The 27,594-nt window shown below is 52.8% G+C and overlaps 1 protein-coding gene and 1 long non-coding RNA gene across 3 annotated transcripts in view; one reads left to right on the top strand and one right to left on the bottom strand.

Annotated features, from left to right (window-relative positions):
- Positions 1–21,701, top strand: part of LOC150009517 (lipase maturation factor 1-like) — a 56,058-nt gene extending 34,357 nt beyond the window's left edge. The window contains exons 3-9 of one of the 2 annotated variants that reach the window (XM_090277334.1): positions 1,240–1,388; positions 4,517–4,684; positions 18,357–18,540; positions 18,928–19,081; positions 19,365–19,548; positions 20,844–20,956; positions 21,473–21,701. In XM_090277334.1, coding sequence (XP_090133460.1) covers positions 4,538–4,684; positions 18,357–18,540; positions 18,928–19,081; positions 19,365–19,548; positions 20,844–20,956; positions 21,473–21,647 — 957 coding nt within the window. In that variant the 5' untranslated portion in view covers positions 1,240–1,388; positions 4,517–4,537 and the 3' untranslated portion in view covers positions 21,648–21,701. The remainder of the gene's footprint in view (positions 1–1,239; positions 1,389–4,516; positions 4,685–18,356; positions 18,541–18,927; positions 19,082–19,364; positions 19,549–20,843; positions 20,957–21,472) is intronic. The other variant, XM_090277333.1, reaches the window with a different exon arrangement.
- On the bottom strand, positions 10,577–23,611 carry LOC150009518 (uncharacterized). Its single transcript, XR_016511179.1, has 4 exons — positions 23,419–23,611; positions 14,893–14,992; positions 13,865–14,013; positions 10,577–13,280 (listed from the first exon to the last, which is right to left on the bottom strand). It is a non-coding gene; the product is annotated as an uncharacterized LOC150009518 (long non-coding RNA).
- Positions 23,612–27,594: the final 3,983 nt, after the last annotated feature.

Here is a 27,594-nt window from a genome sequence, read left to right on the forward strand (position 1 = left end):
CACCCAGGCCTCAACCTCTCTATGGCTGTCCCCCTGGGCGTCTCCAGGACTGAGGAAGCAAGCAGGATTGTCAGGGACGTCTCTGCTCAAAGTCTGGTTCCCTGCCTGCTGGCAGCTGGGGCCACTGTCGGCCCCAGACCCCCCACATCCTTGTTGTGTTTTCCATCTGCAAGCCAGTGAAGCTCTCTGCCCTCAGGTGGGTGTTGCCTGCCCTCAGGCCAGTCCTGAACTGGATTTATAAAATTCAGCCTCTCTAGCCTATGAACATGGTGCCCTTTTCAACAAGGGGCCTGGGGATTGAGAAGAGAAGGTCCTCAGACCCAAATCTGTGCTGCTTGAGACCTGGACTGGCCACAGGTGGAATTCGGGGTGTCCACTCTGCTCAGATAAGTTGATCAGGACCAGCTCAGTCCGGAGTCAGTGATAATGCTAACATAGCCATAAATGCATTGTCATACCATCCTGCCTGCTTTAACAGTGCCCGCCTTTGCTTATGGGGTAGAGTGGGGGGACAGAGGGCCCTGGGCGTTCCCCTTCTCAACATGTCTGGTGGCTGTGGGCGGGGCAGCCAGGGTGGGCAAGGAGCTCCCGTTTCAGCCTCCCTTCACCTTGGGCAGGACATGCCATATTGTCAAAACTTGCTTTTCTTGGCTAGCTGGGACTGTCGGTAAAAGCAGGGCCTTTTACCAACAGAAAAGTATGCAGGATCCACTGTCCCTCTGCCAAAAGCAGGGCCAGGCAGCCTGCTGCCCTTACCTGCATGCGCAAAGAGTTGATCCATGGCCAAGCCACTATCTGAGGTGGGAGCCTAAAATGTAACTGGGGGCGGGGCTCATCCTGACTTGAGTGGAACAAGTAGTCGTTGTCCTGTCACCATTTGCCTGTTTGGGCATTCTTCCTGGTGCTACCAGGGGAAAACAAGTCTATGTTACAGAGTCCCCTCTCCTGATGGGCTCTTGAAAGGAAGGCCTGCCCCCAGCCTGCAAAACAAGCACACTCACTTTGCAGTTGCTCTGGCCCCATCGACAGAGCTCCCGCCCAGGTGCTAGGTGCCTGGTGCACATTCCTGTCCAGGGGCCACAGGCACCTTGCAGGTGGGCTTGCATACTCACACCCGTGTATACACACACGCACACACATACACACATACTGTATCCAGAGAGCTCTGCTGTTTTTATTTTATTTTATTTATAAAAATTTTTTATCTTCACCTGAGGACATTTTTTCATTGCTTTTTAGAGGGAGAGAGAGGAAGGGAGAGAGAGAAACACTGATATGAGAAAGCAGCATCGATTGGTTGCCTCCCGTACGCTCCCCGACTGGGGAATCCCACATGCCCAGACCAGGGATCATATACATCTGGTCCGGGGACCACTCTTACAACCTAGGTATGTGCCCCGACTAGGAATCAAACCCGCAACCCTTCAGTTTCAGGACAACGCTCCAACCAACAGAACCACACTGGCCAGGGCAACTCTGCTAGTTTTTTTAAAAAGCTGAAACATTTGGAGCTGATTTTGATGCCTTTTTCTGTTGTTGAATGAAATTGCCATTAACCCCCAGAATCTCTGCAACTTTGGCACCATGGGGGTTTCACTCTCCTCAGGCATTACCTGGCACATGGCAAATCTTCGGTCAGGAAGCATAGGCCTATGAGCAGAAACACCCCTGACAGTCCTGCTTGCCCACCACTCCTGCGTCTCCCTGAACCGACAGCCCTGTATGTCCTTCTAGGAAAGGGCCTGCTTCTCCATCTTACCCTCCCTCCACATTCACAAGTGGGAATAAGCGTTAGTTGCTGGGAGTCCCTGGGGCAAAGACCAGGAGAAGCTTGCTGTGTGTTCCCCAAAGCTTCAGAAACCACTCAGAATACAGTTAAATGCAGAGGTTGATGAGCTAGGTTGGCATGGATGGAGGGGCAGGTGAGACGTGGTCACATGTCTGGTTCCCCGCTCTGCCTGCTGAGCATTCCAGAGAGAGTGATGCTCAGGCCAGGCTGAGTCCGGCCTCAATCAGAGGGACCCAGTTACTGGGAGAGACAGCTGTGCCCAGGGCTGGGCAAGCAAGGATTCAGGTGACCCTGGAGCATATTTAGTGCCAGAAATTAGGGGAATGTTCAGAAAGTGGTATGTGCCGTCAAAACACATGATTCATGATTATAACCCACACAGCCACACTGGCAAGAATAAATACACAGAGAGGCAGAACAGCTTCCCCTTACAGTGGAACGCCATGCACAAGGAATAATGGACCCAGAACTCACTGTTCAAAGGCCATTGGAATGATTGACTCCAGTAAGAGGCATCATGGGGTCCCAAAAGTGGGACATGTGGGTGTGAGGTTATTTTCATAGCCTCAAACTGCAAAGGAAAACAGTAGCTTTGCAGGGGAGGACCCTGCCCGACATCCCTTAACCAGGAGATCCAGGTGAATACCGCCTATGCTAAGACACAGTGACACCCTGGGCCCCAAGAAAGGGCACCGGTCATCTCCGGGGCCTTCCTGCCACAAGTGGGTGCCCCAGCCCACCATGAGGAACATCAGACACACCCACACTGAGGCATGTCCTACAAACGAGCGTGTGCTCCAAAATGTCAGTGCCCTAACGCTCAGGACCAGGGGGACATGGTAGCTAAAGGCAATGCGTAGCCTGGGATTTCCTTTTATTTAAAAGGCTTTATTCAGGCAACTGGCCTAAGTCCTGAGTTGTGATTGCCTCCATGCACGGGAGAGAACACCCTCCTTTTGGGGAATTCACACTGAAGTCCCTAGGGTGCCAGGTGTCATATTTCAGTTGACTCTCAAATGGTGCAGGAGACACACCTGGGACAAGAGTAGGAGGAAGCGGGTGGTAACATGGAAACATTTGAAGGGTTCAGGGATTTTTCTTCACTATTCTTGTAACTTTTCTCCCTCAGAAATTGTGTCCAAATGAAAGGAAAAGTTAGGAAAACACTTCCCCAGATGAGTCAGCGACCCTCCCCCCACTGCCGTCTGGCCTCTGAACCGAGGGGTGGTCAGTCAGCCAGGAGCTCTGCCATTTTTGTGCCTTTTTACCACCCTGAATGTCAGGCAAGAAGACCCACACCCTTCAGGGCACCCAGGTTGCTGCGCTTTGACCAGTGTCTCCTCGAATTTGGCAGTCACCTTGTGTGCCCATCACACAATAGGCCACCAGCAGGACAGGCACTTACTTCCTTGTGTCCACAGCAACTCTGAGAAGAAGCATGCCCTGGGCAGACTTAGTGGCTGGGCAGCAACAACGCCCAGTGTGGGAGGCTGGGCCTGGGGTCCATGTGATGAAGGAGCAGGTAGGGGAGACACGGTGTGGCCGGGGCGGCATGTCACAGGGCCTGGGGTCAGCACTCCAGGGGCTTCTGCAAGAGGCTCTTCTTCTGGGATCCAAACCATGTGTGACAAGGTCAAGGAGCCATGCTGGCACAGCAGCTGTTACCCACTTGTATCTCTGGCTCAGCCTTGCCCTGATAATGGCTGTTGCCCACACAGCCTTTGTGTCTGTGGTGTGCGCACACGTGTGTACAAGGAGAACGTAAGTCCCCAGGAGGGAGATGGGCACAGTAGGCCTCCACACCCTTTAGGACTCAATGTAAAGGAAAGGGAGCTAGTTCATGTTAGAGGTGGTATGGCAGGTCCACCTGGATCTAGAGCCACCAGTGCCTGGCGTCCTGTCAGCATGGAGGGGTCCCTGTGCACAGTGAGACCCATGTCCTTCACCAGCAGCTGAGTGTCACACTGGGGCCTCCTTGATGGGACAGCGAGCCCAGTTCAAGGCATGTTCAGAGCGTCATGGGTAGGAACATACCCAGCCCCACTCCCAGCCTCATCTACAGAATGGGGGGCTGGGGGAGCACATGGCCTTGTGGTCAGAGGTGCAGGGCCTATTAGGTGGGTCCTGGGGTGGCCAGCACCGCGGCTGAATCAACACTCAGGTCTCCTGGGATGCTTTGCACCCACGCACCCGAACACATGTGTTCCCAGGAACACACACTCGGGGCCGGGACCCTGTTCCCCCAGCCTTCATTGTCCTTAAAGTATGAGTCACTCTCATGTGAGTGCCTGAGACAGGCTCCCACAGTTCCACCCCCTCCCCCAGCTCCTTGTCCTCCACATGGGGCTCTCCAGTGCCCAGTGCTGTTTGGGCTCTGACCACAGGCTCTCCCCCAGCATCTGAGTTTCCGTGTAACCAGGACCTTTGGGGCCCCTGAGTGGGTCTGCATAAGAATTACAGGAAAACAGGTACAGGGAGGGTGCCTCTGACAAGCACCCCATCATCCCTGTCCTGGTGATTCATATCTTGGCTATGTGAATGGCCATGGCACCAGCCTCCCCCATGCTTTTCCCAAAAACCGGACGGTTTCAGACCTCCCTTCCCCCAAAAAGCCCCCTTGCCATCCCAAACCAGCCAGTGGGCCACACAGGGGCAGTGCATGCAGGCTGGGGCCCCCTGTGAGGTGGGGCTTAGGGCACAGCTTACATGTCTCCTCCTGTCCCACAGACGCAGCCGGTGCCCAACCCCATGGCCTACTTCCTGCACCGCTCCCCGTGGTGGGTCCACCGCTTCGAGACACTTAGCAACCACTTCCTAGAGCTTGTGGTACCCTTCTTCATCTTCCTCGGACGGCAGATGTGCATCCTTCATGGCGCCTTACAGATCCTGTTCCAGGTGAGTCACTGCAGACCCCCGTGAATATGAGCATCACTTGTCAGTTCCCAAGAAAACCACCGTTGGCACTTTAAATGTCTGTGTCCTGCTTATTGTTCGTTTTTATCAAGTATAACCTACATGCCATGATGGCAGTGCCCTTATGACTTCGCTAGTCGTGCTCCTGGTTTCTTCCCTTTGTTGTCTGGCGTCGGTGTGCCTGCCGGCTCACAGGGGCAACAGGCAGAGGACTGGGGCCTCCCCTGACTCCAGAGGATGCTCCCGGGAACGTGACTGCAGGCGTTGTGGCTGCCTTTATCAAGTTCCCTTCTATTTCTAGTTTACTAGGAAGTTTTGTTTTGTCATTTTTGTTTTGGGTACTTTTAGTCATGAATGGATGTTGAATTTTAAAAAATTACTTGTTTGTTTTCATCCACCAGTTGTGAGGAGGTCACTTTTCTCCCCCTTTAATCTGTTAATGTGGTAAATTGCATTAATATTGCTAATGTTGAACCAATTTTACCTTCCTAAGATAAACTCAACTTGGTCATGATGTGTATATTAATATATTACTGGGTATGATTTGCTAATATTTTGTTTTAGATTTTGCGTGGCTGTCGGTGAATGAGAATCGTCTGTAATTTTCCATCAGGCACCGCCGGCCTTACCCTGTTCTGCCCGGGTTTTACTGTCCCTCCCACCAAGCCCATCGAGGGCGAGCCCCTCCCTGAGTGAGTTCATGGGGACAGAGACGGTGCTGCTGCGTGAGCACCTGGCCTCTGGGGTGTCTGTGACCCCTGGTGGATGCCTTTGGTGGCTGTCACACATGCAGGGTTTCTATTTTCTCTGAAGGCAGCTTTAGTGGCAAACATCTTCCTGGGAATTTGTCCATTTCATCTGTTTTCAAATTTATTAGTCAAAAAAGTCAAAATATTATCTTATATTTGTAGTGTCTGGATTTGTGACCTTCTCTTTTCAGCCCGTGCCTTTTGTCCTATGTGTCTCTGCTAGCGGCACAGATCAGGATTCTTTTCAAACTGAGGCTGACGTTCATTCTCTTTTACGTATAAGTCTATACCTCCCAACTGCTGTCTTTATTTCTACATGCCTGTTTTTTATTTTTGTCCCTGTTAGCCTTCTTTTGATGTTTTTCTCATTCCATTATTTTCCTCTCCTAATCAGTAAGTTATGCACTCTATTTCTTTCCAGTGAGTACATGCTAGTTAACTAACCAAAAGTCTAACTTTAATCCCCATCTTTGCCCTGTGATGGCCCTAAAGCCTTAGAATGCTTTAAAAACCGTCCCTGTCCCTACCCACTCACCAGCTATCACTGCCCCAGTATTTTAACTCTGTTGTTTTGTTTTTTAATTAATAAACTATTTTCAGAACAGTTGTAGATTTATATAAAACTGAGCAGAGTATAAAGGATTCCCCTAACCCCCTCTCCATCATAAACATCTTGTGATATGTTTATAATAACTGATGAGCCAACATTGATACTTTATTAACTGAGGTTCATAGTTTAGTCTACCATTCACTCTGAGTGTTTACTTTCTGTAGGTTTGGACAGATGTACAATGTCATGTACCCACCATTTAGTATCATACGGAGAGTCATGCCACTGCCCTAAAAATCCTCTGTGCTCTCTAGATTCATTCCTCCCCCTGCCCCACCAAACCCCTAGCAACCACTGATCTATTTACTGTCTCCTTAGTTTTGCCTTTTCTAGAGTGTCATATAGTTAGAAATCATTCAGGATCTAGCTTTTCAGGTTGGCTTGTTTATGTAGTAGTATGCATTTGAGGTTCCTCTTGTCTTTTTGTGGTTTGACAGCTCTTTCCTTTTCATTGCTGAATGATATTCCATTGTTTGGATATACCACAGTCTATCCATAAACTATCCAGAGCCCTGGCTAGCCAGCACCCCTTGCTAGAAGCCAGGGGAATTTTGTACTATGCCCACTCCACACTCCATTAGGCCACATGGCCCTGTGGTCTCAAGCCAATGGGAGAAAGCTCCAGGTAGAAGCTTGAGCATCCACCAGCATAGGCACCACCTTATGCTGGGCCTTCCCCTGTTGTCTGAGGATGCACAGGCAGTGGCTCCTGCCTTCCCCTCCCAATGGAGAACACAGGTCTGGTTCCTGAGGGAACTCAGAGGATCCTGCCCGGCACCCAGCCTCAGGAGGAATGAGGTCTGCTTTGACTTCATGGCCACCAAGGTAACCAAGACCCACTCTTGGGGCTGCAGGGCATTAACAAGTCACTGCTTTTGCTGCAGTGAATCAGTGGGACACATTCAACAGGACCTTTGGGGACCCTCCAAGCACCAGTCGGGCTACACTCACTGGCTTTCTGTTTGAGTAATCTGAAGCCAGCTTTGACAAGCACTAATGAAAAGCAGGTTGTCATAGTAACTAAAAATAATAATTGAAGGAAGTTTGATTACTACTGCATGTGGAAAATCAGATCCAGAAAAATCCGTACATTGACCACTGAACCAGTGGCCCCAAAATGCCCTTGACTGTTCCCAGTGCACTTGGCTCAAGTCCCATGGTGCGTCAGGACAAGGACCATCTATCTGGACTTGGCCTGGCAGCAGGTCTGAATCATGTCCCAGCCAAGCACCTGACACCCAGGCGGGGAGGGGTCAGGGGTGGCCTCAGGGCTCAGGTGTAGATGGCTCCCAACAGCCGCAGGCCAAATGATAGGTCTCGACCCATTTCTGGGATCTGCTGCCTGGGCAAACAGTGGTGGATGGTGGTAGCACAGAAACACTGGACGGGAGGCCAGAGCTAGACTTCGATGGGCCTTAATGCCAACCTGCGGCTCTGAGCATTATTCTGGAAGACCAGCCCACATATTTGCCTTCCATCCCCAAAGGTCCTGGGAGCCCCTGTCTAGGCATGTCCCCAGCATTGTCCTCTATAGCCCCACACCATGCCCAGGACAAAGCAGGAGAACCCCAGAGCTGTGGTTCTTCTCCGAGGCCTGGTCTGTCACCCCCTCAGGGGTCAGGCCTCAGCTGTCCAGAGCAGAGAGGATGAATAGCCAGCTGGCCCAGCTGCAACATGTCCAGCGCCCTGGCAGGCAGTATAGTGTCTGAGGTTTCAGGGGGGCCACAGGGCACAGACTCAGGTGTTCAGCTCTCCGCCAGGCTGTGGCACCGAGCTGGGCATGTCAGTCACTTTGGTCAGTGGCTCGCATTAGGTGTGCCCTATGGTTTGCAAGGTGCCATGATAGGGACCAAGCTCCTGTCTCTGTGCCTGAGACCCCAAGAGGTGTCTCTAGTTCTGTTTGTTTCCGTTCATTCTCTTGGGAAAGGAATGAGGATGTGAGCACCTTACCTCCTCCCACATTGAGTTTATACAGCTGTTCCAGGGGATTCTGCAAGGCCATTGTCTCCCTGGAGAGGCGCACCACCCCAGCCTCAGACCCCTGCACTAATACCATGCCTGAGGGAAAGACCCTGGAGGGGGCAGTCGTTGGCCTCCACCATGGAAGTGGACAGACAGCCCATCCTAGCATAGGATGGGCATTCGCCAGGCAATGGGCTCCTGGTCAGTGCAGACTCATCTTGGATCCCAGACCAGATTCTCCTTCACCTCCCACCATATCCTGCTCTTTCTAATCTCTGTGACTTTGGCCAGAGCCCTGGGGACATCTTAGAGTGGGGCCATCCTCATGGCTGTGGGCACAGAGAGCTGCCTCCACCAGCCCTGAGTTCCTTGTCCAGATTGGGTCACGGGATACCTGTCCCTGGACTCGGGCTGCAGAAAGCCTCCTTCAAGTAAGCGTGTGTCCTCTGCAAGGCTGTGCAAGCTGAGAGCCCAGCATCGAGTTCCACAAACCCATCCTTCCCTCTTCGGGATCCTGTTGCATCATCCTAGAACATCTGCTGCAGCATCTCTAGGGCTCGAGAGTCCAGCGCTCATTGCTCATCTTCCTGCCCATTGTTGCTCCAGCTGCCCCAGCACAGGTCTTGGGCCACTGCCCCATTCGTGTCTCTTGCAGGCTGCGTCATGCACTGAGGGTGCAATTAAGGCTCCACCAGCCGGTGTTAACACAGATGCATGGTGTGAGCAATTCATTTCCCTTGGAGGAGATGCTGCAGCGATGCCAAAAAAGATCACAGACCCCTCAGCACACAGAGGCCATGCACGTGACGCCACACCCCATTTTTATTAAAAACATGGCCATCCAGATGGATAGGGAAGATAAAGGGGAGTGGGCCAGGTGTGGGGACACACAGCCAGTGTGTGTCTGACAAGGACTCCCAGCATGGCCAAGTGATGTCCCCATGGTTTCTGCTGCTTTATTAGAAACAGGATTTCATCCCCCAGACTGTGCCCTCTTAAACCCTAGTTCTCTAGGTCAGGGCCACCCAGCTGGGCTCACAGAGGAATGACCCAATAAGTTCTGCCCCACCCAGACCCAGTAAGACAGGAATCCCAGGAGGTCATTTAGGGTCACGTGGCCACACCTTTCGTAGTGCGCTCCCGAGTTCTCACCCGGATGAAACCCTCGGGCTTTGAGAATCCTGTTGGCGCCAGAACATTCTGGACCATGGTCGTGTGGATCAGGCATCAGGTGGGTCCGAGGCTCCTGCAGCTCACTGAGAAATGAACCCTCCCTGGGGCTGGCCGCACATGGCTCCTGTGCCCATGGCTGCAGCCAGAGCTCCAGGCCACCAGGCAGGGGCTGAGGCTGGGCTCACGTGACCTCTTCAGGAAGCAGGACTGGCATCCCCAGGCATTGATTCAAAGCTACTGCCCATCAAGATAATGGTGCCAAAAGGGCAGCAATGCCACCCAGAACCTCAGGAAGAAGGCTTGACTCCCGCCAGCCTGTGCTGTGTCCTCGCTCATGGGGCCCAGGCTTTACTGGGTGTCCTCTCATGTGGCCCAGCAGTGCTGTGTCCTTTTGTGTAGCCCGGGCTTGTGTCTACCACAGTATCGGGCAGGGCCAGGCTTGGAAGTACCAGGGCCGCAGGGATACGGACCTCTCTCTGGTGTTTATGTGGGCTATGGGGTGGCTGGTTGTTCTTTTCCAATTCTCTTTTCAAAGGCTGAAGAAGACCCCACATGGGTCCCATTCCTGCCTGTGCTGAGCAGTTGGACCCCCTTCCCTGGGGGCCTGTCACTCAAAGGGCCCTGGTCTACCAAGCAATAGGTACCGCCAAACCCTGTTCACCATGGGTGGATGGAATTGTGGATCACCAGGGATGGCTTGGGCCATCTGTCCCCCAGGAAGTCTCGGGTTACAGCTAGCAAGGAGACAGGGTCCCAAATCAAAGTGGGGGAAAGCCCCCTAGAGCCTCAGCAGTACACACCTGCAGGAGCCATGTTAACATCTCAGGGCCGATTGTTCATACCACTGGGGTGTGGCCTTCACATGTCTGGTGGCCAGCGGACCACCACAGCCACCAAGAATCCCCTTGATGTCACTTTTTCTTGTTTCAAGTGGAAAATAACGAATTTGGAAAATTAAAAGGGAAGAAGATCAATCATGTGCCCCCCGATCATCCTGTGTTTTGTTCTGTTTTTTAGTTACAATTGACATTCAGTATTATTTTATATTAATTTTAGGTGTACAGCATAGTGGTTAGACATTTTTATAATTTGTGAAGTGCTTCCCTGATAGGTCTAGTACCAGCTGGGCTCCATACGTAGTTATTACAATATCATTGACTGTATTCCCTGTGCTGTACTTCACATCCCTGTGACTATTTGTAACTATCAGTTTGTACTTTTTAGTCCCTTCAGCTTTTCCCCCAGTCCCCCAAACCTCCCTCCCATCTGACAAGCATCAATTTGTTTTCTGTATCTATGAGTCTGTTTTTCTCTTTTGTTTTTTCTTTTTTTTTTTTTTTTTAGATTCCACATGTAGTGAAACCATACAATGTTTGTCTTTCTCTGTCTAACTTACATCACTTATATCCTCTAGGTCCACCCATGTTGATGCAATGGTAAGATTTCATCCTTTTCTATGACTGAGTAATATTCCATTTTATATATATATCAATTACTTGTCAGAAGAGAATTCAACACCACAACACAATGGCCAGTATCCAATCAACAGTTAAGGGCCAGTGAGGAGCAGCACGCAAGCCATAGCTAGGACAAAACGATAGGCTCATAGAGACAGGATCAGAAACGGGAGGTGATCTGGAGCAAGTAGATGAGAATGTCACAACAGCTACTGTCAATAAAGTAAAGAATTTAAAAGCAAACGTGGTCATAACTAAGAGAAACAGGAAAACGGTAAAGAACCAAGAGGTAATTCGAGATTTTAAAAGGTAATATATGAAAGGAAGAATTTACTGGAGAGGCTTTGGACAAAACTGACACAGAAAAAGAAAAATGAGTGGCCGAGTAAGAACTCTCTGAGTGAAGCGCAGAGTGCGCCAGAGCTGAGCGGCCCCTCAGGGACCTGGGGACAATGTGCTCTGGTCTGAAGCACATGTGGTTTATGTCCCAGAAAGGGAAGGCCGGCAGAAACAATAATTAAGAAGTCCTGTCCAAAAATCCTCCTAATTTGATGAAAACTATAAATGCACAGATCAAATAAGCCTAAGAAATTACAAGCAGGACAAATGCTTCATCATCTCAACACTTGTCTTCAGATCCTCTTGAGTGGATCTAAAATAGCCTTCATACAGGCTCATTCAGGCCCACGATGGCCCTGGGATCTCTGCTGCATGCCTGGCTTTCCATGAGGGGTCTGCACGCAGCTTTGTCAGGGCTTGAAAGTCTCCCCAACCAGTGTGAGTTGGAGTTACTGCCAGGCCTCCTTGTAGTGCTCCCTACCCGGTCTTAGGAGGCTCCTCCTGTGTGCCTGTGAGCACAGTGGTTGGCAGAGACTCATGGGGACTCACACAGATTCCTGCAGCTGCCTTCCGTGTGGCGAGCACCAGTCCCTTGACCTGCCCAACTTAAAGTCTGCCCTCCCAGGGCTCCCTCCCTGTGAGTCCACTAAATGCCTCCACACACACAGCGCGGAGGCCGTCACAGATCTGTTTGTTTCCCTTCTTTCTTGACTCAAGAGTCCTGCGGGCCCATAGCCATGTGTCACACAACAGTTGCTTCATCTGTTTTGTTCAGTATCCAGTTGTTTGTGTTGGCAATAGAGGCTCCAGTACTACTTCCTTCCTCTTGGCCTGAAGCAGAAATCTCTGGTGGAGTTTTAACCTTCAAAACTGTCATCCCTGGAATGTGAAGTCACAGTGAGGAAACAGAATAGGATGGCATGGACTTGGGCCCTGCTTCTGGGGGTCAAGGAGCGTGGCGCTGGTGGCACAGCTGCCACTCCTCTGTGCAGTTATGGGACACCCTGAGGCCTTTTCTGATCGGCTCTGTTCCACACAGTGGAAGGAAGTGCATGCCTGGGAGCATAATCCCAAGTGGTTTCAGGGAAGCAGGCAGGATGGAGGTGCTGGGAGCAGGTATATCTCTGGGACTGTCAGTCCTTGTCCCCAGCAGTGAGTGCTTAAAGATGGAATGGGGCAGACACTGAGCCACACTGTCCAGGTCAGTTCTCAGCTGGGAGCCAGACTCAGTGGCTGTGTCCTGGTTGTCCTTTTAAGCATTCCCATGGCTGCCAAGCAATCCCGTGACTGCCCAGATGTGTGCCCTGCCCCTCCCCCGCCCCCACTATGCCTAGCCTGACTGTCACAAGAGGTGAGTGGGCAGTCATGTGTGAAAACCCTTTCTTTGCCCTCACCAGAAACCCGCGTCTGCGCAGATGTAGAACAGGCTGAGAGTCCTTCTCCCAGAGCTTGGCCACATTGCTCCCTGCACCTTGTATTCTGATTATCTTGACACTTCTTGGACTCCTTTTCCCTTGTTTTCCTCCTTTACTTTTTTACTCACTTTTTATATTTTCAGTCTAAATGTTTATGTTGTTTTTACTTCTAATTCATCCTTGGAAGCAAGAAACTGCCGGAACACGTGTGGGTTGCGTCTCACTGCTGGGATCCGTCCTTGATCCCTGAGGCCCAGGGCTGCTTTCACTTCAGGAATTTCAGTTCTGGCATTCTTTTCCTGGGAGGTTGATCATGAAGCCATTGACTTCGCTGAATCTGCATCATTTCTCTCCTCCGTTCTCCCATTTCTGCACCACAATCAGGCAGTGTTTCTCAAGTCAATTTTCTAAACCACTAATTCGTATTTCTGCAGTTTCTATTCTGCTTTTCACTTGTTACATTCTTTCATATTGTGCTCCCTGTTACATGAGGGTGTAAATGAATAAATGCTATTTATTGATCAGGGTTCTTTCAAATTAGTGGCACTTTGGCCTGGGTTTCTCTGGACACCTCTCCCTGCAGCAGGCCTTCTGGGGTCTCAGAGGAGCCATGAGTGGCCAGAAGGTGGGACTGGGCCCCTGTGCATGTGCAGGTTGGCCTGATCTGGAGAGGTCGGGCAGGCAGGCCAATGTAGGCGGGCGCTCTGAGCAGGTCAGCATCCCCAGTAAGCCACCAGGCCACCTGCTCAGTCTCACAGGTCATGGCCACCATGTCTGCTGGTGGTGATACGAGCATTGATGGATGAATGTGTGGCCCAGACAAATCTTGCAGGGGTACAGGTGGGTGCTGGTGCTTCTCCCAAAGGCCAGCAGCTGCAGAGGACAGGGTGTTACAGGGCAAGAGAGCTCTTCAGGTGGAGAATGGTGAGGAGAGGGCAGCTGCCCGGTATCCATCAGCCTCCTGCAGGGCCTGCTCTGAGGGGCAGGTGTGAGGCTGAGTGGGGTGAGTTGCTCCCCATACACCCTGCACCCTGTTCACCCTCCCAGCGCACGAGGAGAGTGTCCTGGCCAAGCCAGTGGGGAACTTCTGGACATGCCTCTCTGAGGTCTGCAGGGACTGTGGGCCGGAGCTGGTTGTCCTCCCTCCATCCCACTCTTGCTGCATCTTCACTGGAGCCCTGAGGGGCAACAGTGGAGCATTTTTAGTGGGAGGGCTGCTGTGCTCTGGGTCTCCTTGGCTTCGGCAGCCGTCTCAGCTGTGAACTGGGTGGTGAAGCATCAGCAGTGCTTTCTCACCTGCGGCCCCAGCCAGCAGCCCCGCAGGGCAGCGGCTTGTCCTCGTCCTGATCCCCACCGCACAGCAGGCCTTAGCTGCGTGGCGAAGCCGCTGAGAGAGGAACGCCGGATGCAGCAGCCCCGCACAGAGTGCTGAGCCAGACAGAGTGCGAGGCATTTACCGGAAGGTGCAGAGCTGCTGGGCAGCCAGAATGTGAGCAGCCGAGATCCCAGAGGGAGGAGCACAGCAGAGCAGCTGAGCTTCTATGACATCGTCCCTGCAAGTCATGGTCACAGCTGAGAGACTGAGGAGCTGAGTGGGCACAGAAGTCTGTGGAGATGAAAGCCAGAGGTCGGACCCGCAGGAGGAGAAGTAAGAGGGATGCTCCTGCCCATCCTTGGCGAGTTCAGCCCAGACCAACCACAAAGGAAATGTGAAAGAGGCTGGAGCTGGAGTGGCCACAGGACGCTGGGCATCCCACCACGGCAGCCCAAAAGGCTCTGTCACCAGACACACACCCTCCCACGTGGTGGAAGAGGAGCTGCGGTATAGGGCCCTGACCGCCCTGCCTGTCAGCGCCGCAGATCCTGCAGTAGTCACACAGCAGAGGCATCCCTTGCCCAGGCTGTCAGGAGCCAGTGGTGGTCCAGAGACTTCAGGAAGAAACCCATCTGCCCAAAGCAGCCCTGAGGGCTGAGACCTGAGGCGTGGGGACCCTAACAGGCAAAGAGGAGCTGGCAAGAGAGACTGTCAGCCCAGAGCGGGTACAGGCTGGGCCATTTTTGTCATGGATTTGTTAACATCATAGAGAAGAATAAGAGATAATTATTTTTGGGCTCAGGGCCAAGAAAACTAGTTTTCCAAATTAATCCAGTGAGAGCCGTGAATCCACAATCTCTAATGTCACACATCATAAAACTCGGTTGTGACCCATAAAACTGACATGACCCATCAAAAGGCCGGCTCTTCTTGCAGACCCTCATTAGGCCAGCGTCTGTGACCTGCCGACTGCTGCATCAAGACCGGTTTTAATTAAAATTCAGAAAGTAAGGGTCTGGGGCATCAGCTGAGTTTTGCTCAGCCCTGGAGAAGAGCTGAGGTGACTGGGGATGGGCCACATGGGGACGACATATCCCTGCCCGCCATCCAAGGAGGACGTGCTCTGGGTGAAGGTAGGGCAGCCCCTCATCCCTGCATCTGCCATCTCACCTCCTTCCTTGGCTGCTCCCTCTCTCCACATGTTTCTGCCATAACAGCACCAGACCTGCCGTCTGCTCTCCGGGACTCGTAGGCACACCTGTCCAGTCACCTGGATGGGGAGATAATGGCCCTGCCTGCTTAACGACTGTGGGCTTGTCACAGTCTCGTTTCTTGCAGAAACGTGTCCACTTGGTTAGTTGTGCAGATGTGTTTACATGTTGGACTTCATGAAATTCTCTTTTTTATTCCTCTTATGTCTGTGGTGATTTTTACCATTTTCATTGTGGGTTCTGTTTATTTGCTCTTGTTCCATCTTTGTCTCAAAGCCCCTTCTGAAGTGTGTCCATCTGACCACTCTTCTCACGTGGCAGGTGCCCGTGCTCTGGTTCTCTGGTTCTGCTCCTGCCTGTCTTTCCTTCATTCTTTGTGTGGGTCTCTGGCCTACTCATCTCCTCCTCTGGCTCCAGGCTCTTGTTTCCTCTTTTCAGAGGCCTAGACTTGAGGCAGCTCATTTCCCTGTAAACACTTTAACTATGGTCACTGCGGACCCACTCGCCCTCACCTCGCAGCACCTGGACTCCATTCCTTCAATAGCCCAGTCATCCCAGACTCCGGATCCTTCCCAGTTGTTCCAGCTCCTGTACTACTCCTGGAAGGCATGGCCACCTTTCTGCTCTTCCCAGAACTTGGGACTCCTGTAGGCTCAGCCCCACTCACCCTCAGAGCTTTCCCTCCTCCTGGGCTGGCTTCTGGGCCTGCGAGGGAGCCGGCCTGACTGACTTCATACTGAGTCTCCATAAGGAGAGAAGAATTCTGAACCTCACCTCACACGACACATGGAAAACTAACTCAAATGGATCAGACCTCCGCCTATAAACCTTTCAGAAAAAGATCTTTATGACCTTGGATAGGCAAAGAGTTCTTAGATTTAAAAAAACTGATAACTTGGGCCTCACAAAAAAGTGAATTTCACCTTTTCAAAGATGCCATAACAAAAATGAAGAGGCAGGCCACCAGCTGACAGAAAATAATCATAATATGTGCATACCAGACAAAGGACTCTTACAACCCAAGGGATCGGCCAGTTGTTTGTTTGTTTTTTAATGGGAAGAAACTCCAACAAGTGCTTCTCAGAGAAATGGGAAGTTCAGCAAGCACAAGAAGAGACCCCTCAAGGTCACTGCTGAGAGGGAACACCAAGTAAGATCAGCAAGCTTCTGCTCACAGTCCCAGATGGAGGGCTGGGGGCGTCCTGACTGCCACATGACCCAAAATAGCCAACACCTCTGCATAAATATTCATGTAAACTTGACTCATGGTAGTCAAGGCCTGGGTGCACCTGACACTCACCACAGGAAGGGTGGATGCCCGCATATGTCCCCCTGTGGGGTGTGGGATGCCCTGAGGCCAGGAGTGCAGGTCTCAGAACCTGAAGCTGAGTCAGGGGAACCAAGTTCTGGAACAGACAGAATAACGGAACATGACAGAAGTCAGTTCAGAGATTTTAGGGTGGGGGGACAAGGGGTTGGCACACACAGGCACCAGGAACCTTTCTGGAGGTAGAAGTTCTGGATTTTGTGGTGATTTACACAGAAGTAAACATGTCAAAAGCCATTAAACTGTTTATGCTAAAAATGGGTGCATTTTGTCACTTGTATCGATAAAATTGACTTAAAAAGTAAGAGTGAAGACATCCATATCCACATCATGTTGATTCCTCTGCCTCCTGTTCCTGTGGCACCTGCAGCACTGTTTCCACTGTGAGGATGTTTACTTTGGCCATGTCACTCCTCCTCTGCCTTCAGCCGCTGCTGTCTGTCCTCTTACCCTGCATTTCCAGGGCACTCTTTGGTTCCCAGTGAGTTCATATTCCAGGGGCATCAGCCTGGTCTGGGGTGTCCCTGGTGGGCCAGGACCTCCTGCCACCAGCCAGACCTGCTTTTACAGGAGCCACCGCCCTTGCAGTCTGGGCTTTCCAGAGGTTTGGGGGGGGGGGGTGTCCCAGGCTGTACCCTAACACAAAGGCCAGTGGGGCCTACGGCTCCCCACCTCCCAGCCTGTCATTCGCTGTGGTCGTTCAGAGTCCTCCCCGAGGAAGCTCTGTGCTCGGCAGGCCCCGTGGGTCCCTGGGGGCTTGGAGACTAGAGACCTCTGTCTGGGGCACGTGGATGGGCCATGACCCAGAAGTCTCCCCTCCCTTCAAGTGAGGACCATTAACTCTGTTTCCCGCCACCCACCGACAGCTCATAATCAGGCCACAGGTGTTATTCTCAAGTCTCTAAGGCAATTTACAAAATGTGCCCTGCCAGAAGGAACTTCCCAGAAGTCCTGGCTGGGAGGCAGCTCCAGGATGCAGTCCTCTGAGACAGGCCAGGTGTGCGGGAGCCCTGTGCTGTTAGCACCTCCGCCATTTGTGATCTTAGTTCTAATGGCCAAGCACCTCAGTCCCTTTGGGGGAAATTCTGATTGCAAAGCCTCTGCAGGTTACTAAGTTAGCACCAGACAAGGGCAGCTTTACCTCCCTGGTCACCATTTTCAGTGGGATTTTAGGGGAGATGCCAGTTACTCACCAGGCACATTTGAGCCCCCTGGACCTCATGTCATCCAGCCACACCCCGGGCCCTACACCAGATGCAGCTGGGGCGGCTCAAGGCTTCTGAGGAGGGGCAGTGACCGGCCTCCCAGACAGCTGCCCAGCAGATGGCCCTGGACTGGCCCTGTGCTTGTGGCTGCTGTGAAAGTACAAGAAGATGGGCTCCATCCAAGCCACGTCCAAGGGCAGCTCAGTACGCACAGGCTGCCAGGGACCTGCCGTGCCCATCCTGGTGGATGTCCAGACCTAGGGGACAGCCACACACATGGTCACTAGGGTGTGGAGGGCAGGACAGCAGACAAACAGGCAAGTACACCACCATCTTCCCGGACCATGGTAGGGGGAGCAGCGGAACCCTATCACTTCTGCTGGGGGGCGGGGGGCACACGCTGCAGGGTCCTACCTGGGCCCATATTGATTAATAGTCACCATAACAACTGCCACAAACACACCACAGCATCAAACAACACAAATTTGTTATCTCACGGGTCAGGGTGGCCTTGGCTGGAATCAAGGGGTCAGCAGGTGGGGAAGCTTTGGGAAGAATCTGCCTTCAAGATCATTCAGGGCACATCCTTGGGGCAGACATCTAGGAAGGACAGGTATGCAGCCTGGGGTGGGGAGCTGCCACCCTGATCCCTCAGGAAACAGCACATTTGCTTCTGGGGAGGAAAAGGAAACACTCAGCCCCAGCACTTCTGCATGTGGCATCTGAGTCGCTGCTGAGTTGCTGTGTCCTGGTAGAATAGGGGCAGCACAGGCAGCTGGAGGGGGCAGCCAGGGTGCACCAGTGCGAGCACCCCAAGCCCCGAGTTTCGGGCAGGGCCGCCGTCCTCAGTCTCCACTCAGCCTAGGGCTGAGAAACTGCTCTGTCCCTCAGGTGGTCCTCATTGTCAGCGGGAACCTGAGCTTCCTGAACTGGCTGACCATTGTTCCCAGCATCACCTGCTTTGATGATGCCACCATAGGGTTCTTATTTCCCTCTGGGCCTGGCAGCCTCAAGGACCAAGTCCTAAAGATGCAGAAGGAGGAAGCCCGGGAGGCCCGGCCTATGCTGACATACGGTGGGTAGACATCTGGGGACATGAGCACAAGGCCTTTATTCCCAGACCCAGGATAGCTGGTCCCTAGAGGTGCTGGCCCATTCTTATTTAGTGACCACCAGGCCCACCCCATGAGGGCAGTTGTCATGACTCAGTTTCCACATCAGCCTCAGAAGGTGTCCTTGGCTGGGGGAAAATGGAGGTTGTATGCAGAGGCCCCTTCCCAGAATCCCAGGCAGGGGTCCAGTGGCACTGTCCTCAGCTTCTGTGAGCCCAGAGGGCCAGATGGAGACCAGGGTCTGGGGGCCAGCTGAGGGGTGGGGGTGGCCTCAGCTCCTCCCTGTGGTGGTTAGGGTCGGGGCCTGGAGGACAGAAGCTTAGCAACTGTCTCGCTCCCTCTGGGCCCAGGCCGCATGGTGCGACAGGCGGCCTACCTGGCACTGGGCATCCTGGTCGCCTGGCTCAGCATCCCTGTGGTCCTCAACTTGCTGAGCCCCAAGCAGGTCATGAACAGCTCCTTCAACCCCTTCAGAATCGTCAACACATACGGAGCGTTTGGAAGGTAGTATACATTTCCCGGGGTTCCCATCTTGGCTGACTCTGGCCCAGGTGTGGTCTCTCCTTGTTCACCACGTGGGAGACCCAGCCCTGACCAGCCAGGTGGGCAATCTTGGTCCAGGTTGGGTCCCATCCCCGGAGCCAGCCCCCACCCACTCCTGCTCCACCCACAGCCATAGCTCCAGTCTTGCCCTGGTCTGATCAGGGTGGGGAGCCAGGTGGAGAGGCACAGCTGCTGCCTGCGATTGCCCAGAGCCCAGCCCACCCTGACTTCATCTCCTCAACAGCATCACCAGGGAGCGAACAGAGGTCATCTTGCAGGGCACCGCCAGCCCCAACGCCAGCGCACTGGACACCGTGTGGGAGGACTATGAGTTCAAGTGCAAGCCAGGTGACCTGAGGAGACGGCCATGCCTCATCTCCCCCTACCACCACCGTCTTGACTGGCTCATGTGGTTTGCGGCGTTCCAGGTAAGGACCCTCCCCTTCTCCTGCCCACCATTCCCCCCAAACGCACACATCCAGGTGCTCATGGTGGACACAGGCTCCAATCACTCCAGCGCCTCCAAGGCTGTGGCATCCTCAGTAGGGACACCTGGGGCCCCAGAAATACCTGCTACAGGGCTGGTGGGAGAGGCAGGTGGGGGGTGAGATCAGAGCACTCTGGAAACATTATAGCCTACACAACGCTCAGCCATGGGTGCTCATTCAGCCCTCGCTCTGACCAGCCTCACACAACACACCTGGGCCCTTGAGGCTAGAAGGTCAGGCTAATGGGGCATCAATTGCGAAGCAGCTCCTGGCCCTAGCCCTTGAGACAGAACTCACTTTACTGCTCAGCTACTGAGGAACAAACCAGGACATGCCACCTGAGATCCAGGGCCAGGCAGTAACACAGGCAACACTCTCCCAGGTTCCCACTCTCCCAGGGGCTGGGTCTTGCTCCTTGAGCAGCCTAGACCCAGGCAGACATCTCACTATGGCGAGGGGGTGGGGGGTTCCAAGGCCAGGCTTTCTTCCACGTCTTTCCCTGCGCTCCACTGCACACAGGCCCTGCCTCTGAACAACAGCGGTTCCCCTCAGGCATGGTTCCCCAGTGGCCTCCCTCAGATACCCGAGCATGAGGACCAGGCATATAGTCAGCCTCTCACAAAGTGCCTCTACCAGAAATGACAAGGCAGGCACGGCCGATGCCAGGGCAGCCAACATTCATGGAGCATTAGCTTGGGCCAGAGAGAGCCTGGAGGTGCCGCATCTCCCGCTGACCCATCTCGCCCATTGTGACAGCCTCAGGAAGGCGCCATCACTTGCCTGAGAGCCCAGGGCTGCCAGGTGACAAAGCCAAGAGGTGAGCTGGCATGGCTGGGGCCTGTGCCTGCTGCATCCGAGTTACCCAAGGACAGAGAGTGGAGCGGGAGCCACAGCATGTGAATGAACGATCCATCCAGCCGAGAGATGGGAGTGGAAGTGGTCAGCCCCTCTGGAGGGGAAACTAAACCAAAGCAGTGGGGCATGGCCACCCAGGGCAGCCCTCTGACCACACTGCAGTCAGACACGCACAGGACAGCAGACTGAGGTGGGGAATGACAAGGCAGGGCCCTCCGGAGGGAGCAAGCAGAGAGCCCACCCTCTCCTGAGGGCCTTGGGGGCCACACCCTCCCCACAGTTCCTGCCCACAGCAGGGCTTGGCTTGTGGCCTCGACCTGCAGGCACCCAGCACCAGCCCAGGGCAGAGACCCAGACACTGCTCCTCTTCTTGCCCCCAGACCTACGAGCAGCACGAGTGGGTCATCCACCTGGCGGGCAAGCTCCTGGCCAACGACGCCGAGGCTCTGTCCCTGCTGGCTCTGAACCCCTTTGCGGACAGGGCTCCCCCCAGGTAAGGTTCTTCTCCCCCACGGGACCCCCACCAACTATGGCCACAGCTGCCTCTCAGGGCTATTCCCACCAATGCAGACTGTGCTCTGGGGGCCAGGTCCTCAGGTACCCCCCGTCACCAGCACCACTCACCTGAAAGGACACAGGCAGATGGGTTGGGCCTCCTGCAGCAAATCCTGTCCTTCCATCCTGGTGGGCTCTGGAAGCCGGCCACTGAGCACTCAGCCTTCCTTGAGGCTAGACACCATGGGGTCTCCTTTTCTGGAGCCTTGCCTGCCCCCGCGTCACCTGATTCAGGGCCTGATTATGATGGGGTGCCTCATGGCCCCTCTGGCTTCCCTGAGCAGCCTCTCCCCAACTACCCCCTCTCCACCAAGAAGTGCCTGCACAGACACACAGCCCTCCTGGAGTGTAAACCTGGGGCCCTGAGCCCCGGGGCCCCCTGAGAAGCTGAGTCTCAGCAGGCAGAGGCTGCAGCTGTGGGCGGGGCTGCGGGCTGACACGGCCCTCCCTGCAGGTGGGTGAGAGGAGAGCACTACAGGTACAAGTTCAGCCGCCCGGGGGGCCTGCACGCTGCAGATGGCAAGTGGTGGATCCGGAAGAGGATCGGCTCCTACTTCCCTCCACTCCGCCTCCAGGACCTGAAGAGCTACTTTAGATCACGGGAGTGGCCATACCCAGAACTGGAATAGAGGGGCCCAGGCCCTGTGCTCCGAGTAATAAAGTGGGAAGACATTGGCACCCCAGCGCCAGCGCCTGTACTCCAACATCCAGAAAAGCAAACCGGGAGCCTGGGTGGCCATCTGTGTTTTCTCATCTCTCACAATTGGTCCCCAGGCAATTCAGAAAGCCCCCTGCCCCACCACACCCCTGGTCATCTCGCTTGTCACCAGGCACCCCAGATGGGACCAGGGTGTCCCGAGAGAGCTCTGGTTGACCTGGGACCACCAGCACAGCACCCATTATACAAAGCCTCAGTTCCTCCCATTAGTACAGCCTGGCTGGCGACGAGGGGTCCCCTTGGGGTCCACAGCCAGGCCCTTGGCCCTGGGCAGCTCCCCACCCCCCCCACCCCACCCCCGCTGTGTGCTGGGGTGGCAGCACACCCACCATGTCCGGGGTAGGGACAAAGACCGCAAGGGCCCAAGGCTCTCAATACCCCCTCATGCAACACCCCCTCTTCAGAACCCCCGCAAACCCCACACACACCCCTCCAGGCTGGCCTGGGCCCTGCTTTCCTCCCCAGTGACCAGAGTACAAAGCCATTTGTCCCCCCTTGCGTGGGCCGCCCCCACTGGACCCTGAGAAAAGTGCCTCCTCGTGCTCCTTTGTGACCAGGTCTCCCCGTCACAAATCATGGAGCTTCCTGCTCCCTGACCTGCTGGGTGAGGGGAAAGCAGAGTGCTCAGCCCCAGCCTGGATGCTGGGGTGGCAGGGGTCCCCATGGTGGTAATTCTGAGGCACACTTGTCAGAAGTTAAACTGCATTAATTATTTTTTGCTTGGCAATCCTGGGGCCCCACTGCAATGAGAACTGGGCGCAGCCCAGAATCTTCACTGCCTAACATGAGTTTAAGTGAATGGGGTAGTGTCCTGCCAGACAGCCAAGCGCCCGACGGCACTGCCCTAACCCTGGTCGGCCAGGCAGAGGGATCCTGAGGGGGTTGGATCCAGCCCCAACCAGGGACAGCCAGCCAGAGTATGCCAGCAGCTCTCCCTTCTCCTGCAGCCTGGCAAGTGCCACACACAGCTTCCCCCCGCCCCACCCCAGACTATCCAGGGAACCTGGCCATACTGTGAGGGCCCCAGAGAGGTGCAGGCCAAGAGGCTGTGATGAGGTGGGTACAAGTGCAAGTCTGTGTGGAACAGACCTCCCCACCCGCCTGGGGGGGGGGGGTGGCACGGCCCAGGTGCCAACAGAGAGGCCGTGTTCCTGCTCACAGGGAAACAGGCGCCCTGTGTCTGCAGCAGGACAGACAGGGCCTCAGACAGGGAGCCTGGAGCCAGCAAGTCTGCCCACGGCAGCCAACCACCAGCCACTGCCTGGGCAGCCCTTCCTGGGGGGCCGTCTTGGGAGCTCTGCCAGTGGGTGGGAGCACCAGAGGGCCTGAAGAGACCCTGCACCTTGGCTCCAGGGGGGACTCCACACCCCCTGCCCAGAACCTCAGGTGGCCTCCCCACCAGGAGCTATGATGGCTCCCCCAACCTCTCACCCTGACTCTGGGCTCACTGCCGCCCTGGGCTGGACAGGTAAGGCCCCTGTGACCCAGCATCACTGACTGTGAACTCCTCTCTGGATCTCCACCCCAGAGTCTCCAGGACACCCTAAGACATGCACAGCAGGTGATGTTTAGGCTGGGGGACAGGGCTGGAGCCAGTGACAGTGTCATAGCAAGTCCCTTAGCTCAGGAGCCCTCAGGAACCAAACAGCCCACGTCCTGGGACAGGACAAACATCCACTCACCTGGGCATCACAGGCCACTCCAGGTCCAGGTTGTGAGGGCACAGTGGCCGGAGTGAGGCTCTCCCCTCTGACACAAGGACCCATCAGACCTATTTCTCCCACAGCCTCTTCTTCTCCCAGAGGCCCAGGTGTTCCCCACACCCAGCAATCTGTCAGCAGCCTCTGGAGCCTTTCCTGAGGCCACTCCCTCCCATTGAAGGGATTCAGACTGAATCCTTCCTCCACTCAGGACCTGCCCACGGCCCCACTTCCCTGGGTGTGAACCTGGGGTCACTGCCCTTTACCTCAGCCACACCCTGCGTCCTCTCCATTCCTCACACCCACCAGTGGATCAGGCCTTGGGGGCCCACACCCCTCAGGGCTGCCTCACCCTGCCCTTGCAGGACTCCAGGCTGCTCCTGATTGTGCTCTAGGCTGGTCAGGGTCTTGGCCTGGCCCCCCAGTGCCAAGGGGCACCCAATTAGGTTTGCTGGATAAACCATCTGCCTGACAGAAAAAGGCCCAAACACTGTTCATCTGCTCCGCCTGACATTGCCCTCTCTCCAGCCTCATGAGAATCTGTTGTTTCTTTGTCAGCCCTAAAGAAACTTCTAGAAAGGAGGGTGTATTTTGGGACATGAGGCAGGGGGCATTAGCTCCTCTTCCCTCCAGACAGCTGAGTCTGAGAGAATGGGGGCACATTCTTCCTCCCTCTCTCCTCCCGAATCATCCACCTGGGATACAGGTGCCTGTAGTGGAGATCTCTCTGCCCTACCTGACAGGAAGCACCACGTCTGCTGGAAATTGAATGTACATCAAACTCAGGTGAATATGACAGTATTCAACCACCTGTGCCACTGCTTTGTCCCAGGAATGTGAGACTCGGGACTCCAGACACCAAGGCACCACCCACCAGACAGTGGCTGTGCTTGGATGACCCACTGGGCCTGGCTGTTGGCCCCGTCCAGAGCAGCAGGCTTAGCCAGGGCTGGTGCAGGGAGGACTCACAGCCTGCCTCCCCTCTTGCCCTGGCAACCAGGTGAGGGGCAAGGGGCACAGCTCACATTGCACATGAGGCAGGGTGTGTGTGAGCCTTCATCAGTCCAAAGGGGCTTGTGGTGTCTTATTTGCTGAGATGGTTTTCCACTCAAAGATGATTAAGTGCATTTTTGGCACTTGCTAGGGCCAACCACATGCTCCTCTCAGCCCCACTCAGATGAGACATTCATCCTCAGGAATTCAGTTCCAAAGCCACTAGGTAAAGTGGAACTTGCAAATCAACCTTTAAAACTCCTAAGATAATCAATGAAATTGGCAGACCTTTAGCTTAACTAACAGAGAAGATATAAATAACAATTTTTAAAGATTTTATTTACTTTTAGAGAAAGGGGGAGGAAGGGAGACAGAAATATCATTGTGTGAGAGAAACATTGATCAGTTGCCTCTCACACGCACCTTAACGGGGGACCAGGACCGTAACCTGGGCATGTGCCCTGACCAGGAATCGAACTGGTAACCTTTAGCTTTGTGTTACGATGCCCAACCAACTGAGCCACACCAGTAAGGGCAAATAACCAAAATTTTAAAAAGTAAGGACATTAGTATCAACAGTTATATGCAAACAGATTAGAGAACTGAGATGAAATGGGCAACTTCCTAGAGAGACACAAACTACTAAAAGGAAGAAGTAAAAAAAAAATTGAAAGTTTCTGTAAAAAATAAAGAGATTGAATCAGTAATCTCCCAACAGGGAAGAATACTGGACCAGAAGGCTTCATTACTGAATTTTACCAAGAATTTAAAGGATTAACACCAATCATTCTCAAACTCTTCCAAAAACACTCCCTAGCACATCCTTATGAGGCCTGTATTATCCTGTTAAATCCAGACAAACACACCAACATCCTTTATGAATACAGATGATACAAAAAATCCTCAACAAAAGGACTAGCAAGACAAATCTAAACATACTGGAAGGATCATACACCATGACCAAGTGGAAATTTCCTAGGAATGTCAGAGCAGTTCAACATAGGAAAATCAATTGATGCAATACACCACATTAACAGAATGTGGGGGGCAGAGGCGGGCAGGGGACATGACCACCTCAATTGACATGGAAAAAGCATTTGACAAAATCCAACAGCCTTTCACACAACAAAAGGCATTATGAAAAACCCACAGCTAACATATACTCAAAACCAAGACAAGGATACCTGTTTTTACCACTGCTATCCACCAGAAGTAAAACTACATATCTCTGTTCACAGATGACTCTTATATACAGGCATGTACTGCTTAATAGTGGGGATACTTTCTGAGAAATGAGTCATTAGGCAATTTTGTTGTTACATGAACACAAACCTAGATGGCATAGCTGACTACACATCTAGACTCCATAGCAAGAACTACTGCTCCTGGGTTACAAAGATGTACGGCATGTTTCTATACAAAACAACCAGAGATTAAATCCAGCTCAAGAGAAAATGATGTAATCAAGAGACCAGCAAACAAGATGTATGAGGCTGCTGCTACTGTGTGACACAACATACTGTTCTCCAGCCAACTTCTTTTCTAAGTTGAAAAAATGCACTAAAATAATGATAAAATATATAGTATAACAAATACATAATCAGTAACATAGTCATTATTATTATGTACTTGACATAATTGTATATTCTACACTTCTATATGCCTGCCATCCTAGGTTTGTTTACACTGGCATCGCCACTGAGGACTGCATTGTGCTATGACATCACTAGATGATAGGAATTTTTCAGTCCCATTATAAAGTTTTGAGACCACTGTTGTATATGTGGTCTGTTGTTGACTGAAACATTATGTCATGCATGACTGTATAGAAAATTCCAGTGATCCACAAAAATACTGCTGTAGTTAATAAACTAATTCAGCAAAGTTGCAGGGTACAAGATCAACACACAAAAATCAGATGTATTTCTACACACTAACCATGAACAATCAGAAAAAGAAACTAATGAAACGATTCCATTCACAATAGCATCCAAAAGAATAGAATACCCAGGAATAAATCTTAACCAAAGAAGCAAAAGACTTATACACTAAAAACTATAAAACATTGCAAAAAGAAATTAAAGATGACCTAAATAAATGGAAAGGCACCTGTGTTCATGGGTTGGACAACTTAATACTATTAAGATGACACTACTACCCAAAATGATCTACAAAGTAAATAAAATCTTTATCAAAATTCCAATGGCCTTTTTTTTGTAGATATGGAAGAGCCAGTCTTCAAATTGATATGGATCTGCAAGGGCCCCAAATAATGAAAACAATCTTGAATAAAAGGTTAAAGGGCCCACGCTTCCTGATTTAAAAACAGCAAAATCTACAGTGACCAAAACAGTGTGGTACTGGTATAAGGATACATATAGACCAATGGAACAGAATAGAGCACTTGGAAATAAACTCTCACACATATGGTCAAATGATTTTTGACAAGAGTGCCAAGACGAGTCAATGGGGAAAGGAGTCTTTTTAATAAATGGTCCTGGGGAAAATGGATCTAAACACTAAAGAATGCAGTTGAGCCCTTACCTCACACCACATTTAAAAAATTAGTTCAAAATCCAGCCAAGGTGGAGGCATAGGTAGGCACACTGCATCTCCCACTACAACTAAGAAGGAATACAACTACCTTAAAACTGGAGACAACCAGAAGTTCCAGAAAATGGAGCTGCATGGAAGTCCAACAAACAAAGATATAAAGAAGAAATACTCATCCAGACAGGTAGAAGGGGTGGAGAGGAAGAGCTGTGGTGGTGGCGGCAGCAGCAGTGGCAGACCAGCAGAAAGCACAGTCACACGTTTTAAAAAGTAGGGAGGGACCCCTGGGGAGCGCTCCCAGCACCAGACCAGCCTGCACGGCTCACGGTTCCAGCACCAGGAAAAATAAATCCTCATTGGTCTGACTGTGAAAACCAGTGGGGGTTGGGGCAGAGGAATAGTCCACTTGTTTAGAGGGTCCCCACAGTCCTAGAATGTAAATGAACCCACCCACTCTTGGAACCATGGCCAGAGCAACAGCTAGAGGAACACCAGTCCCATATGGGAAGTGGGAGAAGTTGCCTGAAAAAGGGACAATTGCTGAGCAAGCAGCATTGTTCCCTCTCACACCCCTCCCCCACATACAGCACCACAACGTGGTGAAACAGATCA

Source organism: Furipterus horrens, unplaced genomic scaffold (genome assembly GCF_987537825.1).
Source record: "Furipterus horrens unplaced genomic scaffold, mFurHor1.1.pri manual_scaffold_5, whole genome shotgun sequence".
Classification (NCBI taxonomy): Eukaryota; Metazoa; Chordata; class Mammalia; order Chiroptera; family Furipteridae; genus Furipterus; species Furipterus horrens.